The sequence below is a fragment of the Abramis brama genome (genome assembly GCF_963993115.1).
Source record: "Abramis brama genome assembly, chromosome: 14".
Taxonomy (NCBI): domain Eukaryota; kingdom Metazoa; phylum Chordata; class Actinopteri; order Cypriniformes; family Leuciscidae; genus Abramis; species Abramis brama.
This window is the reverse complement of record NC_139976.1, coordinates 13618560-13633612: the sequence shown is the minus strand read 5'-3', so window position 1 is coordinate 13633612 and position 15053 is coordinate 13618560. Positions and strand designations below refer to the sequence as shown.

The 15053-nt window shown below is 39.1% G+C and overlaps 1 protein-coding gene across 1 annotated transcript in view; it reads left to right on the top strand.

Annotated features, from left to right (window-relative positions):
- Positions 1-15053, top strand: part of skap1 (src kinase associated phosphoprotein 1) — a 31001-nt gene that overhangs the window by 13710 nt on the left and 2238 nt on the right. The window contains exons 5-11 of the mRNA XM_084134671.1: positions 1741-1821; positions 1903-1986; positions 2083-2207; positions 2332-2395; positions 3539-3787; positions 6293-6337; positions 6430-6536. Of these exons, the coding sequence (XP_083990797.1) occupies positions 1741-1821; positions 1903-1986; positions 2083-2207; positions 2332-2395; positions 3539-3787; positions 6293-6337; positions 6430-6536 (755 nt within the window). The remainder of the gene's footprint in view (positions 1-1740; positions 1822-1902; positions 1987-2082; positions 2208-2331; positions 2396-3538; positions 3788-6292; positions 6338-6429; positions 6537-15053) is intronic.

Below are 15053 nucleotides of genomic sequence, written 5' to 3'. Positions count from 1 at the left end.
TGTTTATTCTGTTTCTTCTGAACTATTACCGGGGCTTGACCTTTTAGATAAATGAACAGAGGGGGATGTGGATGGATGAGGGGAGTAAAAGGTGTCAGGACGAAAGCGCACAGGGAGAAAAATTAACAGAGAAGTGGCTGGACTGAGGCCTCGTTTTTTTTGATGATACATCAACATACCCTTGACAAACAGTGTGTAGTTCAGTTGTATTTATGACGGCGTAGATGTGACCGTGTGTGCAGAGAAGGTTCATGTGTGTTGGTGAATGTGAGTGAGGGTCAAAGGGCTTCTCTCTGAGATGGTCATCTGTCTGATAAACTGGACACATAACATGGCAGGCTGCAGAGCTCAGTGGTGATGTCACACAGACTGGGTGCGTTTGATGAGCTGAGTCTTATTTATAGGGGCATTAGATTCTCCAAGCTGTTATATCCACCGCTCACATCCCAGTTGCACTCATCGTTGTTCTTTTAACATTTTTTCCAATGACAAGTCCTAGACAGCCCTGCACAGTTGACTACATAACATTGCCTGTTTTATGCATCGAATGGCAGCCTTAGCTCAAAGAGAAGAGATACCACAGAGATTACTTCAACATCAGCGTGCAGGCAAGGAAGCATCTGCTCTTGTCTAAATGAGTTTTAAATAAGTCTGGTAGCGTGCCCAGAGGCCCACCTGTGCCTACGCTCCCTTGAGGTTTGAAGCTGATGAAAGCTGGATCGCGAGGGTGAGGATTTGTGTCTCGTTTCTCTGTTTGCAGCAAATCGTTCGCCTGCGCTGCCACTCTCATATGCCCTAGAAAACATGCTAAAAATAGATGCGTGGGTGCAGATTTAAGTGCAGTTGTCATCATATTAGCAGTGCTGGGACAATTTTTTATGACTTGGCCCCTTCTCCTCCATGCCTAATGAATCGGTTGTACCATATAGGTAATGGTAAATGTAAATTTAGGGGTGCAAAGGCTAAAGGGTGCATATACTGTATATACAAACACAAATATTTGTTTGGGGTTAGTCTGATTTTTTAGAGACTAATTAATTATTTTATTCATCAAGGACACAATGATTAACAAATGATCATACAATAAATCATATTTCTAATAAATGCAGTTCTTTGTTCCTTCTATAATAAAAACCTGCTTGAGCACCACATTAGCATGTTAGTATGAGTTCTGCCATCACAGCAATAAATTATAATTTAAATTGTTAAAAACAGTTATTTTAAATTGTAATAACATTTTACAATATCACATTTGTACTGTATTTTTATCAAAATAAAGCCTTGGTGAGCACAAGAGGCTTATAAGAGTATAAAATATTTGTGTGCCTATGGGCTTGAATATGTGTTATGTGTTAAAACTATAAATATAACGGAGTCTAGCAGAGTCTACACCACAACTATAACGATAACGGCACAGAGAAACAATAGCGTTGGAATCACTTTCAGATTGATTTTTTTCCAGCTGATGAACGATTAAAAACATTGACAGCCAATCAGAATCCATCCTCCTTTAAAGAGCTCGAGCATTTAAAGAGGCAGACGACAAAACTGCAGCACGTCCTTAGAATAAACTGAATAATATTGTCCTCTGGTGTGGACGCAAATATTATCATTATAGTTATCTTTATAGTTATCGTTCTTGGAGTGAATGGGCCTTTACTTACTCATTTTCTTACTACTTATGTGTCAAATTACAACATCATTTTCACAACATTATTTATCTTGATTTCTGATTGACAGTTTTTGAAGAGATCCCTATGGTGGCTGTACAGGACCTGAGTAACATTCTAAAGCAAGGCTACTTGGAGAAGAAAAGACGTGGTAGGAATCTTAGAAAAACACGTGCATCATACGTTACATAAGGTCCATAAGCATTTCTAATCTTTTTTTTTTTTTTTTCAGATCACAGTTTCTTCAGCATGGAATGGCAAAAGCGATGGTGCGTCCTGAACAACACCATATTTTATTACTTCGGGAGTGAGAAAGGTGTGTCCTGTCCCGTTGAAAGAGGTACACAAGTCTTTTCATAAACATCAAAGACAGAGATATTGAGAAACTTTGGATTTTGTCTTCTAAATTCAGACAAGGTGCAGAAAGGCTCCTTTTATATCAATGGCTACAGTGCAGAGTTGGTCCCCAGCTTACGCAAGGACTCCAAGAAGAATTCATGCTTCGAGATGAGTGCTCCTGGAAGACGTTCTTACCAGGTTCAACACACACAAACGCAGTCACATTGCTCATTACTGTAGCTGTGTTCAGACATCTTGCTGTCATTACAATGAAGAATGAGAATATAGCCTTCAAATCAACAATGATAGTTTCTCTCTGCAGTTCACTGCCAGCAGTCCCCGAGAGGCAAGGGAATGGGTGGACCAGATCAATTTCGTTCTTAAGGGTATGTGAGATATGAAATACATTTTTATTGTAATATATACCATATTTTATATTATGCTGAATGCACCTGACTTGAGACAAGCACAACGGTGATCATCTTAATGTGAAAAGGGAAGATTTATAAAAAGAGGCATACCAATAACTTTCCATCTGGCTCAGCCAATAAGATAGACTCTAGACCTCCTCATGCCCCACGTCACTGAGCTTCTGAGTCCAACGTGCCTCAGGCTGCCTCCTCTTCCCCGTAGCGCAGCGCTCTTTACAGGAAATTGATTGGGATTTGCCCGGTCATCCTTTAGGGGCATCGATCTGGTCCTGCTTGGCATCTAGGCAGTGAGGATACGATAGCCTGTGTTACAGAGCTCAGTCACCTGCAATCAGGCCCTCACTCCATCTGAGACAGATCTGAGGCACCCTCGCCACTCTAAAATGGGCTCAATGCGGCCCTCTGATTTGCGGGAAGTAATAGACACTCCTGAGATAGTTTTCTCCCTCCCCATCCCCCTTCGCACATGTGGATACAGCCAAATGGCACAAGCATCATTCAGTATTAGAACTGTAATAAATGTCAAATTTGGCTTTTTTTTTTTTTTTCTGATTTCTTTGCAGTTATTGTAGATTTCTGATATTAATATTATTATTTTATCTTTTTTTTTTTTATAAGTTATCCAAAGCTTTAGAGGGGTCCAAAAGTGCTGAAGATCATTCAAAGTTTAATTTAAACCTGGAAACAAACTAAAATTTTATGATTTTGGAGTTTAACTAATTAAAATGATTTAATTTTCTGCTCTATTTGTATACCACTCACTGATAAAGCAAATTTGTGAAGTTTAATATTCTTATATATAACTTGTAGAGTAAATGCAGCTCAAGTGCCACTGTCATTAAAGCAAAATTGTGTCCAACCAAGAAAAAAAACAAAAAACAAGCCTAAATAAATCTGAAATTCTTTTTTTTGGTAAAGTTCAACTTTTCAATCAAATTAAAATATGCTGTGTATTTTGTAATAGAAAAGCATTAAAAAGAAGCATTTCTACTAGTGGTCACAGACTTTTGGGGCCCCACTATATGTAGATTGGTGATTTGTCTGCTGCCGTTTTCATTATTTAGATGTTAATGATTGCTTTTATGACTTCTCTGTAAGATCTGAGCTCTAACTTCATCCCCTTTGATGATGATGAGGAAGAGGAGGTGGAAGAAGAGGAAGAGACATATGATGACATTGAACGAGCTACCACACCACCACCACCACGTCCTGGGCCAGCATCTATACCGGCCACAACCCAGAGTCTGGGACAAACCCCTCAAAGCAGCCGCGAGGAATGGAAGGACCAAGCAGGGACTCAGGAAGAAGAAGAAGAGGAGGAAGAGGACATTTATGAAGAGCTTCCAGGTATAGAAAAAACATGAATTGGCCCTTTAAACAAAAACAAGGTTATTGGATTATCCTGATAGATAAACTTACGTATGATCATTACCTTGATCACTAGCTTAAAATCCTGATATCAGTGTTTGATGGGCTTTTAGTGGAGCAAAGCAACTAAGGTTGTAACCATCAACTCTACAAAGTTGAACACCATCAATAAGAGCACATACATCAAGGTCTGGTCACCCAAAGTGATAGCAGGACCCTCGGAGGACCTAATGAGACCTCTGAGGAGAAATACATCACTCTGGAGTGCTGTCATTTTCACCTTACTTTGCCATGTGTGCTGGGCAGCTGAGCTGGCCACAGATGGCGGATCGAGTGACCACTTCTCTCACTTTTCCGTCCTTCATTCATCTCTCTCATCTTCTTGTGCCTCTCAGATTTTCAGTTTGGAAAAGTGCTGAGCAGTCCTATAATGACATTGTCTAAAAAGTGCTGAATTAACTGTACTCGTATATTAACTAATCTCATCAAAGAAATCATGTAGGCTATATTTAATCGTGTATCATACCGTTCAAAAGGTTGGGTTCAGTACGATTTAGATTTTTAAAGAAATGTATTTATTCAGAAAGGATGCATTTAAGCAGCACAACTGTTTTTAGCATTGATAATAAGAAGAAGAAATGTTTCTTGAGCACTAAATCAGCATATTTTAATGATTTCTAAAGGATCATGTGACACTAAAGACTAAGTAATGGCTGCTGAAAATCACAGGAATAAATAATATTTTAAATAAAATATATTAAAATAGAAAAAAGTAATTATATTGTGCAATATGACTGTTTTTACTGTATTTTAAAATAAATGCAGCCTTTTGTATATATATATACAAAATTTCAGATACATTTCTAGGAGTGTTGAACCGTTAATGGAACTATATATATTAGGGGTGTCACAATATATCGCAATTCAAAAATGCAGCAATGTGTGGATAGTGACAATATGTATTGTGTATAATTCACCCAAAATGAAAATGTCTGTGTGCGAATTATTATTTTTTGTTTAGTTTTAGTGTATTAGTTTCAGTACTACATTAAACTACTATATAATGTTGAATATAATGTATAATAATACAATGGGGTATTATTTGTGGGTCCTGATAATGCCAAATGTCTTATGTTACCAGTAAAATGTGGCCTACATTATTTTAAACATATCTAGTCAGTGACAGAGTGCAAGCATGTTCGTAAAAACAAACAAAAACAATTCTAGCTTTAAAATCATGTCAGATGTCACCATTGTCCTGTGCGTTGGGTTTCCAGCAACAAGGCCAAGCCTATTCATTTACACCCACAATGTAATATCAAATTTGGCATTTTAATCAACAGTCCATTTTTTGTTAACCTTTTACCATGTGTCTTGGAGTTTCGCAATAATATCGTATCGTGAGTTCAGTATCGTGATATGTATCAAATCGTGACATGAGGGTATAGTTACACCACAAATATATATATATGTACGTACGTATGTTTGTTTGTATATATATATATATATATATATATATATACACGCACATATCAATATATATATACACACACATATATATATACATATATGTATATATACCTTCATTAATGTTTCAACACTATCCTGGAAATTAATCTGATAATTTTATTTTTACTGGAAATTTTTGGGATTCAGAACACAAACATCAGTTTACACTTTGACAAAAATCTTGCTTTTTAAATAAAGGCTTATACAACAGATTTCAACACATATTTTATATGCATTTTACCATATGCACACAGGCATATGGTAAAGGGCTACTTTAGCTTTACAGGTTTTTTCCTCATGCTGTTCCTGGAAGCTCAGGGCAAGCTCGTGCTGTGGGAAGTATAGGGTTGCTGGACGGTGGTTTTATCGGCAGGCTGACAGCGTGAGGATGGATGTGGGAGACAGAAAGCTGGGCTATCACTGTCACCTCATAGACCTAGAGGTGCCACGCCCAGAATCAATGCCTGTCTGCCTGAAACACACTAGCCATCTAACCCGGCCTGGCACCTCCCCTATAAATCAAACGATAAATCAAACGGGAGTTGACTGTACTGCCAGCACCACAGATATTGTTTAATTTACTTATGAAAGAGTTCAGAGGTACACAAAGTTGATCCAGAATTTAAATCTGCGAGGAAGATATATAGCATTAATTGACAGATGAGATTAGCTGTATTAGCTGCAAGGCTCTTTTTTTTTTTTTTTTTTTAAGCTGTCATTGGGACGGTTCCCTTTAAAAAGGGTCTAATATGTACCATTTAGGTACTAAAATATACACTTTTGGTATCCCTTTGGAGTACTAATCTGCACTTTTTAGGTACTACGGTGTACCCTTGAAAGGGTACCACCCAAGTGACAGCTATTATACCTTTTTACTTAGAGTGAATAGACTGGTGACAAAATATGTATTACATTTAAACCTCAGCAATGGCGCTTGTTTTATATTTGTATAACCTTTGACTCTGTATTTTTCAGATGATGAAATTTCTGACAACGCTGAAGAGTTAAGTGAAAAAGCTGGTGAGTACTTTGTGTACGCAGTGGTGGAGGGATGCTGTAAATTTACTAAAAAGTAGATTTTTTTTTATGAATCTCTGTGTTTTCAAATAAAGGGTCTTCAGATTATGCAAATTATTACCAAGGCTTGTGGGACTGTGAAGCGGACAGACCCGATGAGTTGGCCTTCCAGAGAGGAGATATCATCTACATCCTCAGCAAGGTCTGTGTTTGCTCCCTCCATCTCTCTCACACACACACACACACACACACACACACACACACACACACACACACACACACACACACACACACACAAGGTCAGACTTTTAGTTCAGCGCTGTTGGTTGCGTCCTTGGCTGATTTGTTGGTTGAAGCGCTCTGCATGTTTTTTGATTTTCTTTTCCCTTTCTCGCTCTATCCATCTCCTCACTAATGATGAATAATACGCAGCTGGCCATAAGATGAGTCATATCGGTCAATACACACTGACTTTCTCTTAGCAGCTATTCATTTACTCTATTCTAAATGACAAAGCTGGGATGGTCTTCACTTAGTCAGTAAATTCTTATTGTAGCATTTTACAAACAAGACCTTATACAAAATATAATGCATCAGGATTTGTGGCTTTATTTCTACAGATTTTTATTTCTGTTGATTTTTCTGTACAAATTATGAAAAAGATGAATAGCATATGCAGCTTTCTAACAAAGCAGTAGCATTTCTAAAGATTATCTGTACAGATAGCCAAGAGATTTGCAGGGAACAAATTGAGCCTGTTTTGTAGCATGTCATATTGACATAACAGAAAGCTGTACATCTGTGGTCTGTAGACCTCTGCAATACTGTGGCCACACAGGCACATTCTCAATAATAGGCTGTTGGTTCATCGCTGTAGTTGAGTCTTGGAAAATTGAGTGATCAGCCAAGCAAACCACTTTTATTTGATACATTCGCTTTAATCTATATATTTTTGTGTTTTACAAATGGGGTGTTAGCAGGAACGCATAGTGTAGCTGTTTCTTAAAGATACACCACTGAAAGAATCGATATGTTTTAATTTTGCCTTTAACTGAGCTCAATGTCTTAAAGGGGTAGTTCACCTAAAATGAAACACTGTCATTGCTGTTCTAAAACACGCAAAAAAGATATTTATAAATGTGTTTAGTGTTTTTCAGGCCATACAGTGAAAGTCAATTGGATCCCATGTTGTTTTGAACTGTATTGACTTTCATTACATGGACAAAAACAGTTGAAACATTCTTCAAAATACATTCTTTTGTTTTCCATAGAAAAAAAGAATGTCATATAGGTTTAAGAAAAAAAGAAAGTCATATAGGTTTAGAATGACATGATGAGGTGAGCTATTCCTTTAAGTTAAAGAATTCTACCATCATGTTCGACACTCTTGATATTTAATTAACATTAATGAAATGTGGCAGATATGAAAGATATGAACCGTATAATCAGGATTAAATAACAGGGCAGCTAAAACAGGTTTGATTCTGTTATTCAGAAAACGGTGAGAATATATAACATCCGATATGGTTGGCTATCAAATCGTGGTGAGGATGTGCACGGTTCATTTTTTTTATTTTTATCTCATGTCGTATTTCTAATTTGTATAAACAATGAGTCTAACCATCTCAGATAGCTGGAGCATGTCTCTGATTTTGTCATCAAGCTGTTATTATATTCAGACAAGTAGATTTATCAGCTCTTACTTTTAATCCCTCTGTGACTGACATGTAATTGAAATAGCTTTTATTGATGGCAATATTTTCGAAACGGCTGCACTTGTATCACTCAAATCTCTTAGACCTCTTCAGATGCGTCCGCAGAATCGTTTCAGACAATGTGGGGCTCCTGCTCTTGTTTTACGGGTGTTCCCTGGAACGTTGACCTTACTGAATGAAATATAGGCTGTTGGCTAGAACTCAAGCCTAACTCTAGCGGTCCCACTCATAAAAGCAGTGGTCATAAAACCTGAGTGCATAAATTCTGCTGCACAGAGGTGTGGAGGGGAGGCCAAGTATATTTGTGTCAACACCAAGCGTAATTACAAGGTGATAAAGACGTGGAAAGTGCTAAATCAATTCCTCTAACCAACAGGTTTTTGAGGCAGCGCTATGATTGACCGTTGTGAAGTCACAAATCAAAGAGGTCGACAGCGCTGTCACAGCACTGGTGTAAGCAGAGCGTACAGATTAAAAAAAGCTCTCTCATCAGTCTTTATTGATCCACCACTTACAGTGAATAAACAGCTATTCGGCTCATCTACACAAATCACTACACGTATCTATAATATGTGGAAGCATTTTGGATAGCACAAAATAGTTAATGGCTTATTAGTGGAGTATTTTGTTTGTGCTCAGGTGGAAGCATGGAAATGAAATTTAAAGACCCCCTGTGGTGAAAATCTAGTTTTTTATGTTGTTTATGTGTCTGTGCGGTGTTTTTAATATGACAAACCATGTGCAAATTCAGTATTTTCTCCTTAAAACTGCAGTTTACCAACAGTCTCAAAAACATGGTTTGAAACTGCCCGTTTCCTACAATCACAAACATGTAACCAATCCCTTGAATGTGCGGGGTGGGGCTTTTCTCCACTGACTTTCTAAGTTGTTCAAAGCGTTTCTAAGAATGCTGACTTTTAGAAGGCAGCTGTCTGACTTTGAGATGGCGAGTGGGAACATGGTTTGTGTAACATAAGCAACACATTATTAGCTGTTTGATAACATAGTCAAGCTAAAGGCTAATCATATCAATTAACGGTATGTGTCCGGCATGCTAGTGAGCGATACATAAAACACATTACCATTCTGACACATCAACTTGTAGACGAACCTGTATGATTCGCAGTTTCTGGTTCAAAACATATATGGCTGAATTAAACCCATATTTCAACTTGCCATTGTTAGCATTTACTACACAGAATGGATCTGATAGTCCGAGCTGGAGCGATTGGGTGGAGGCGGTGACTAATTTGCATATTCATGCGTCCGGCTGAACATGAAGATATTATTTTCAAGATATTATTTTCATCTTTAGTGTTTCACAAAAGAAATATAGCCATACAGGTTTGAAACCATCTCCTTTTTGGTGAAGTACACCTTTAAGTTCTGGACTGCATTGCCTAGTTATTCATCTAAACCCAATGTTCAGTTTTAATCTTCTGGTGATTAATCCAGATTTAATTTTGTATGCAGCACCGATAGTTGCACTAACAGCTCCCCGTTTCCTTCAGATCAGCCTCCCCATGCCTCCATTGTCTCCTTTCTCATGCTGCATGGCTCCTCAGTCAGAACACTTGAACATGAAATAGTGGCGAACGCCAACATCCATCTGCAGCTTTGTACAGCCTACTCAATCCTCAAGGCTGAAGAATCATAGCAGCAGGACAGCAGGATATTTGGTGGTGTTTTTCTTCCTGCTCTAATCACATTACATGTTTGCTACCATGTGACACATATACTTTAATTTGTCTTATTGTTGTAACTCTCGCTCTTTGCGCTCTTGTTGGTTTGCTGTGTTCAGTTTTTTCCTACATATAGTCGAAGGGGCCCATGGAGACTTTTTCTAAACCGTTCTTTTTTCTTCTTCAACCATGCCATCCTTTTGCATTCCTAACTCTTAATTTATGCCCCTAGATTCAAAGTACATGACTCCCAAAGGTCAGACCCAACACATGCCAGTATTCCCAGTGGAATCCCCTTAAAATCCTGGAATGAGATTTATTGCACTAAAAATGGAGGCAGACTTCTCCATGACTCCTTTTAACACGCAAGCCCACTGATATCCCTTTCTTTCATTTAGCCCTGGTCTTTCTTCAGAATGTGCTTTACACTCTCACCATTAGGGGCTGTAAACCAGGAATCTTGGATGCCAGTCTAGACAGGGGCCAACCCACTGTTAACAACCAGATTCTCCATCAGTATGGCTGTAGACACTACTGCCTCCTTCTGGCTGAAATTTGTAAGGTTTTTCAAGCTAGGTGGCCCATGTAGTGTTTTTATTTTATTTTAAACAAATACATGATGGTTTATGTAGAAAACCTGGCTGGATGTATAGTTTCCAGCTCATTTTACTATATATATATTTTATATGTTTTATTTATTATTTTATATTGATAAATATCTATTTTATATTTATATTTCCATTTTATGTTTTTCTGCTTTTAAGACATTCAACAGCTTTTAGACTACTATTTAATCTGATAGGCATGTATGTTTTATGTGTCTTTATCTCCGCTGTGCTGGTTTTTACAGGTAGACATAAATGTGAATTTGCATATGAATGTGCAGTTCTCACAGACAAAAAGGGGTGATTGTGACTGTTATCCCTTGTGGGACACATCCTAATAAACTTCAGACAGATGACGGCTCCAGTTGGCCTCCCGCCCAGGGGGTCAGTCTCCTACAAAATGCCTAAAGAAAAGAAAAAGGTGCCATAAAAGAAAAGGAAAATCCAGTGGAAATGGACACTCCTTTCTAACTCATTCTCACAGTCTCATCTAAAGGCCTGCTTTCTTTGTGGCAATATAGGCGCAGAGGTGCTGTATAGACATATTGAGCTTTCTATTTACCAGCAGAGGCAACAGGGGGTGAGTCTGGGGTTCTGGGGTCATGCAGAAGGCAACGGTCATCTCCCGGTCAACTACAGTAGGTCATTATTCAGCCTAAGCCAATAGTCCAGAACTGCACTGCAGCCGCCCCCCCTCACACTCTGCATAATTATTATAAATGGGAGGCCACATAAACAGCCATCATTACAGGCTCTCAGCAGCATACACAATCCACTTTAAATGCCTATTAAGTTTAAGTGCCATCAGTAATCCCCAAGTGTACTTTTACAACGGCAGATTATTGGGTCTTCCACGTTTTTACTTGATGTCGCACCTTCGAATGCCCAGGATTCGGGATTAAATAAGGCATGTGGCGTTTCTTCTCCGGTTTATTTGACTACGCCAAACAAATATTAACACTACATGTTCTTAATGGCTGGCTAAGATGAAAATGACATGCAAATGAAATGCACTGATTGAGATCGATTGAACGACGGCTGTCTTTGCTCGAGCAGCAGATCAATACCTGTTCGCCACCTGCCGTGTCTGCTGCTTAGGACTAGCAAACAACGTGACGTATTGGTGTTTGTCTTTTAAGATGGCTGGATGAGTGAGTCCCTGTGCAGCACTGAGCGTGTGGAGCCGATGTTTTACGATGCGAGTTAAGGAAAGAGAAGCAGGAGAGGAAAAGTGGAGGAGGGGGGTTGCAGCACCCGAGCGCCGGGTTCAGCTGCGGGGCAATGAGAGACTTCCTGCGCTCCATCACTCCCAAGGCCTACCTCAGTCAGCTGGTGGCCAGGGGCAGAGGCCTCATGTCTCATTCTTATTACCATGTCTCCTGCCTCCACAGTGTGTGTGTGTGTGTGTGTGCGTTTCTACTCGTAGCAGAAAAAAATGAATGCGTGTGGGCACCGAGGGAGAGTTTGCAAATAAGGGAAATGATTAAAACACGATTGAGGAAGGAGGCGTGCATGCAAAGCGTGTCGTCTTGGAATGGAAATTTATAGAATGGAGAGGAAAAAAAGGGAACTTGGTATTCTGGCGTTAATATAGACAGGAGTCACTTTTGAGCCTGTCATGATATTGTTCAGGTTAAGCCACTCCTTTTTAAGGCATCATTAGCTGTCAATCTGTCCCCTGGCCGCTGGAGAGCAATGGGCCCATCTGAATACCATTGCCAGCCGCCCCCCTGAGTGAAAAATAAATGATATCGGTGGCACACTGCAGGTGTTGTCATGGCAACACACACTCTTGATAGCTCCCTGTGCCAACTCCGCCTTCCTCCAGAGAAGGTCATGCGGAGGTCAGCGCCATCGCAACGACGCACTTCACTTTCACAACAGCTGTCCACCAGACCTAGACCAAACCGAGACGCACCTGACCCTGTCCTGTTACAGAGAAGCTTCCCGAAAAGCCACCCATTATCCCAGTCCCATGCAGTTCTTTCGGGTAAATCTCTATAACAACCTCTATACGGCCAGGCGCAGATTGGATGTCTCCCAAATGCCTCTAGCTGACAGATGCATTGCCGAAAAGCAGATTGCTAATACTGGGAGGCAGGAAAAATGAGGCAGGAATGAAAAGGACACGAGTCATCGAAATGGGACGGACTGCACTGGAATGTATTGACTCTCTTTCTTGTACTGCGTGTGTACTCTGTTTGAACCCACAGTTACACCATGTTGGGGAGGAAGGCGGGGCGGAGGAGGCGTGTTGGACGGGAGGAGGTGCAGCGTGTTTCAAATGGCTTCATTAGCCGTGGGCACCTGTGATTTCGAGGAGTATTTTACAACAGTTTTTTCTGGTCCTCGACTTTGATTGCCATTCTAAGATTGCTGATATACAGTTGAACGGGACTGGGACTTTTCACTGTTTTAACGTTTGTCTGTGTGTGTTCCAGAAACACTGTCAGTCTGTGCAATACTGGTGGGGATTTTTCGACTCTTTCTGTAGGTTACATCATTGCACCAGTAGGTGGCGACGTGCAATTTAATTACTACAATAGTAATTTCTTGCTAGAAATTACATAAAAAGTGGAAAATGTTGGTCAAAAACATACATTTGCACACAAACAGACCGCCAACTGCAACTTTCAGTTGCCATCTTTTTTTTAGCTTAACTGTCACGGAATGGAACGCACAATATTGTGGGATATCAAAAGTAGCAAAAGATTCATCTAAGCTGTCTTAAAAAATCGATCAGATTAAATTTATTAATGAATGGTCCATATAAACGAGTCATTGAATCATTAACTCAATCGATTTGCTCTGAAACACTGATTCATTCTGTAATGAAACAAGTGAGTTTCTTTATGAGGGATTCGTTTCCTCAACTGATCTGTTCAAAATAAATACATTTTCACTATATCCTAGTAAATAATTACAACATTCATAATCTAAATAACAATAAGGACACAGTTTTGAGAGATCACAGTGTGATTGAGCGAAAATGATTCATTGATTCATTCAAACAACGATTCATTCAGGAACAATGCTGTTGCTCAGGGTGAATGACCCATGGGGGTTTTGCGCTTGTGCGTTGAAAAATGTTAAACGCAGGACAGTGGAATAAAAAAAAATGGAGAAGGAAAAAAACACAAGGTCCAGCGACGACTTCTTTAAAAGTTTAACTGTTTACTTGAGTGTCACGTTTTTAGAACAGGAAAAATGGTGAGACATGAACGGAACAGTCAAACATGTCCATCTAGTCATGTTTGCATCGACAATGGACAATGTAAAAGCTGCACATTAAAATGCTCTCTCTGTGTGATTGTGAATGACCCCTTCTGGCAATATTAGGTCTAAAATGTAAGTTACTCAGTATTAACTTCTTGTTTAGAGAACTGTTGTATAAGAGCATCAATCTACACCTCCAAAAATCCCCATCTGCATAGCTGTATGCTTCTCAAACAAAGAGCTCAAGTTCTCAGATGTACTGTTACCGAGGCGTTGATGCCACAGCGGCATTCAGCTCACCGTCCAGATGGATTTGATTCTGTATAGCATCATTAAAGCGGCTCATCTGCATGGGCTGAGGACTACATTAGGCTCTGAGCACTGTGGGTGTGCTTAAAGAGAGGAAGGTAATTAGTTCCTACTCTCCTCAGCAGGCAGTGGATGGATGACATGCTCATCATGTCTAAATGTACAGTGTGTGCTTCTAGAATACTAAAGCTCTTAAAACACTTCAGTCTTTCACTATCAGTCTATCTCTGCGTTCTTTAATCTCTTCATTTATAACCCCCTGTCCACCTGAGTCTGTCTTCATTCATTAAAGGCCAGATCTTGAGCTCTCTCCACTCTTACTCTGAAGAGCTCTGGCCTGGAATAGCTCTTATAGGTATTTGATTTTGGAGAGGAGAGAATTTAGAGAATGTTAGCTTCACGATAAGAATTAGGGATTTCTTCTTCACTCAAGACATAAAATGGCATACCCTATTATGCAGTTCCAGCACACCAATGTTAAATCCTTGTTTCTCCAATCACTAGTCCCCTAACTTAACAACAGAATCATCATATTTCTTTAATTACCATAGAAATGTCTAAATTGGTGTTTTAAGATTTAAATTAACATTTATATTTGCATTTGAATGGCTGTATGCAGGTGCATGTAATTTTGTTGTATTAAAAACATTTTCATACTATCTATTTACTTGCAGTTCAAAGGCCCCGCTGAGACATGCAACTGAGTAAATACCTCTTCGTTCAGCAGATTTTTCTGTGACGAGACTGAATACGGATATACAGTGACCATATTTGGACACAATATATGAATGTTTTATTCATAAAAACGTATCAAACCAATATAAAAAGCCGTAATACAATTTTTTTTTTTTTTAAATTGTAAACTGATTTAATTGCCTAAGCCATGACTAAATAAAGACTTTTTATATATTTACTTAAATTCTCGAGTGCCTTGGTTTGATCCGTTTTTATGAGTTAAACTATCCCTACACCCAAAAAACACCGGGATACTGATTTTACACCACTCTTTTGCACTCCTTACTTTCTGAATGTTTTATGTTCGGTATTTGAATTCTAAAACAATAACTACACTTTCTAATGTGATGAATTACACCTGAGGTTACTCTGCTAGGACACTTATGTGAACTTGTGACACTTATTTTACTTTGGTGTCCTATCATTGGCCAAATCCTCACAAAATGATCTGTATTTC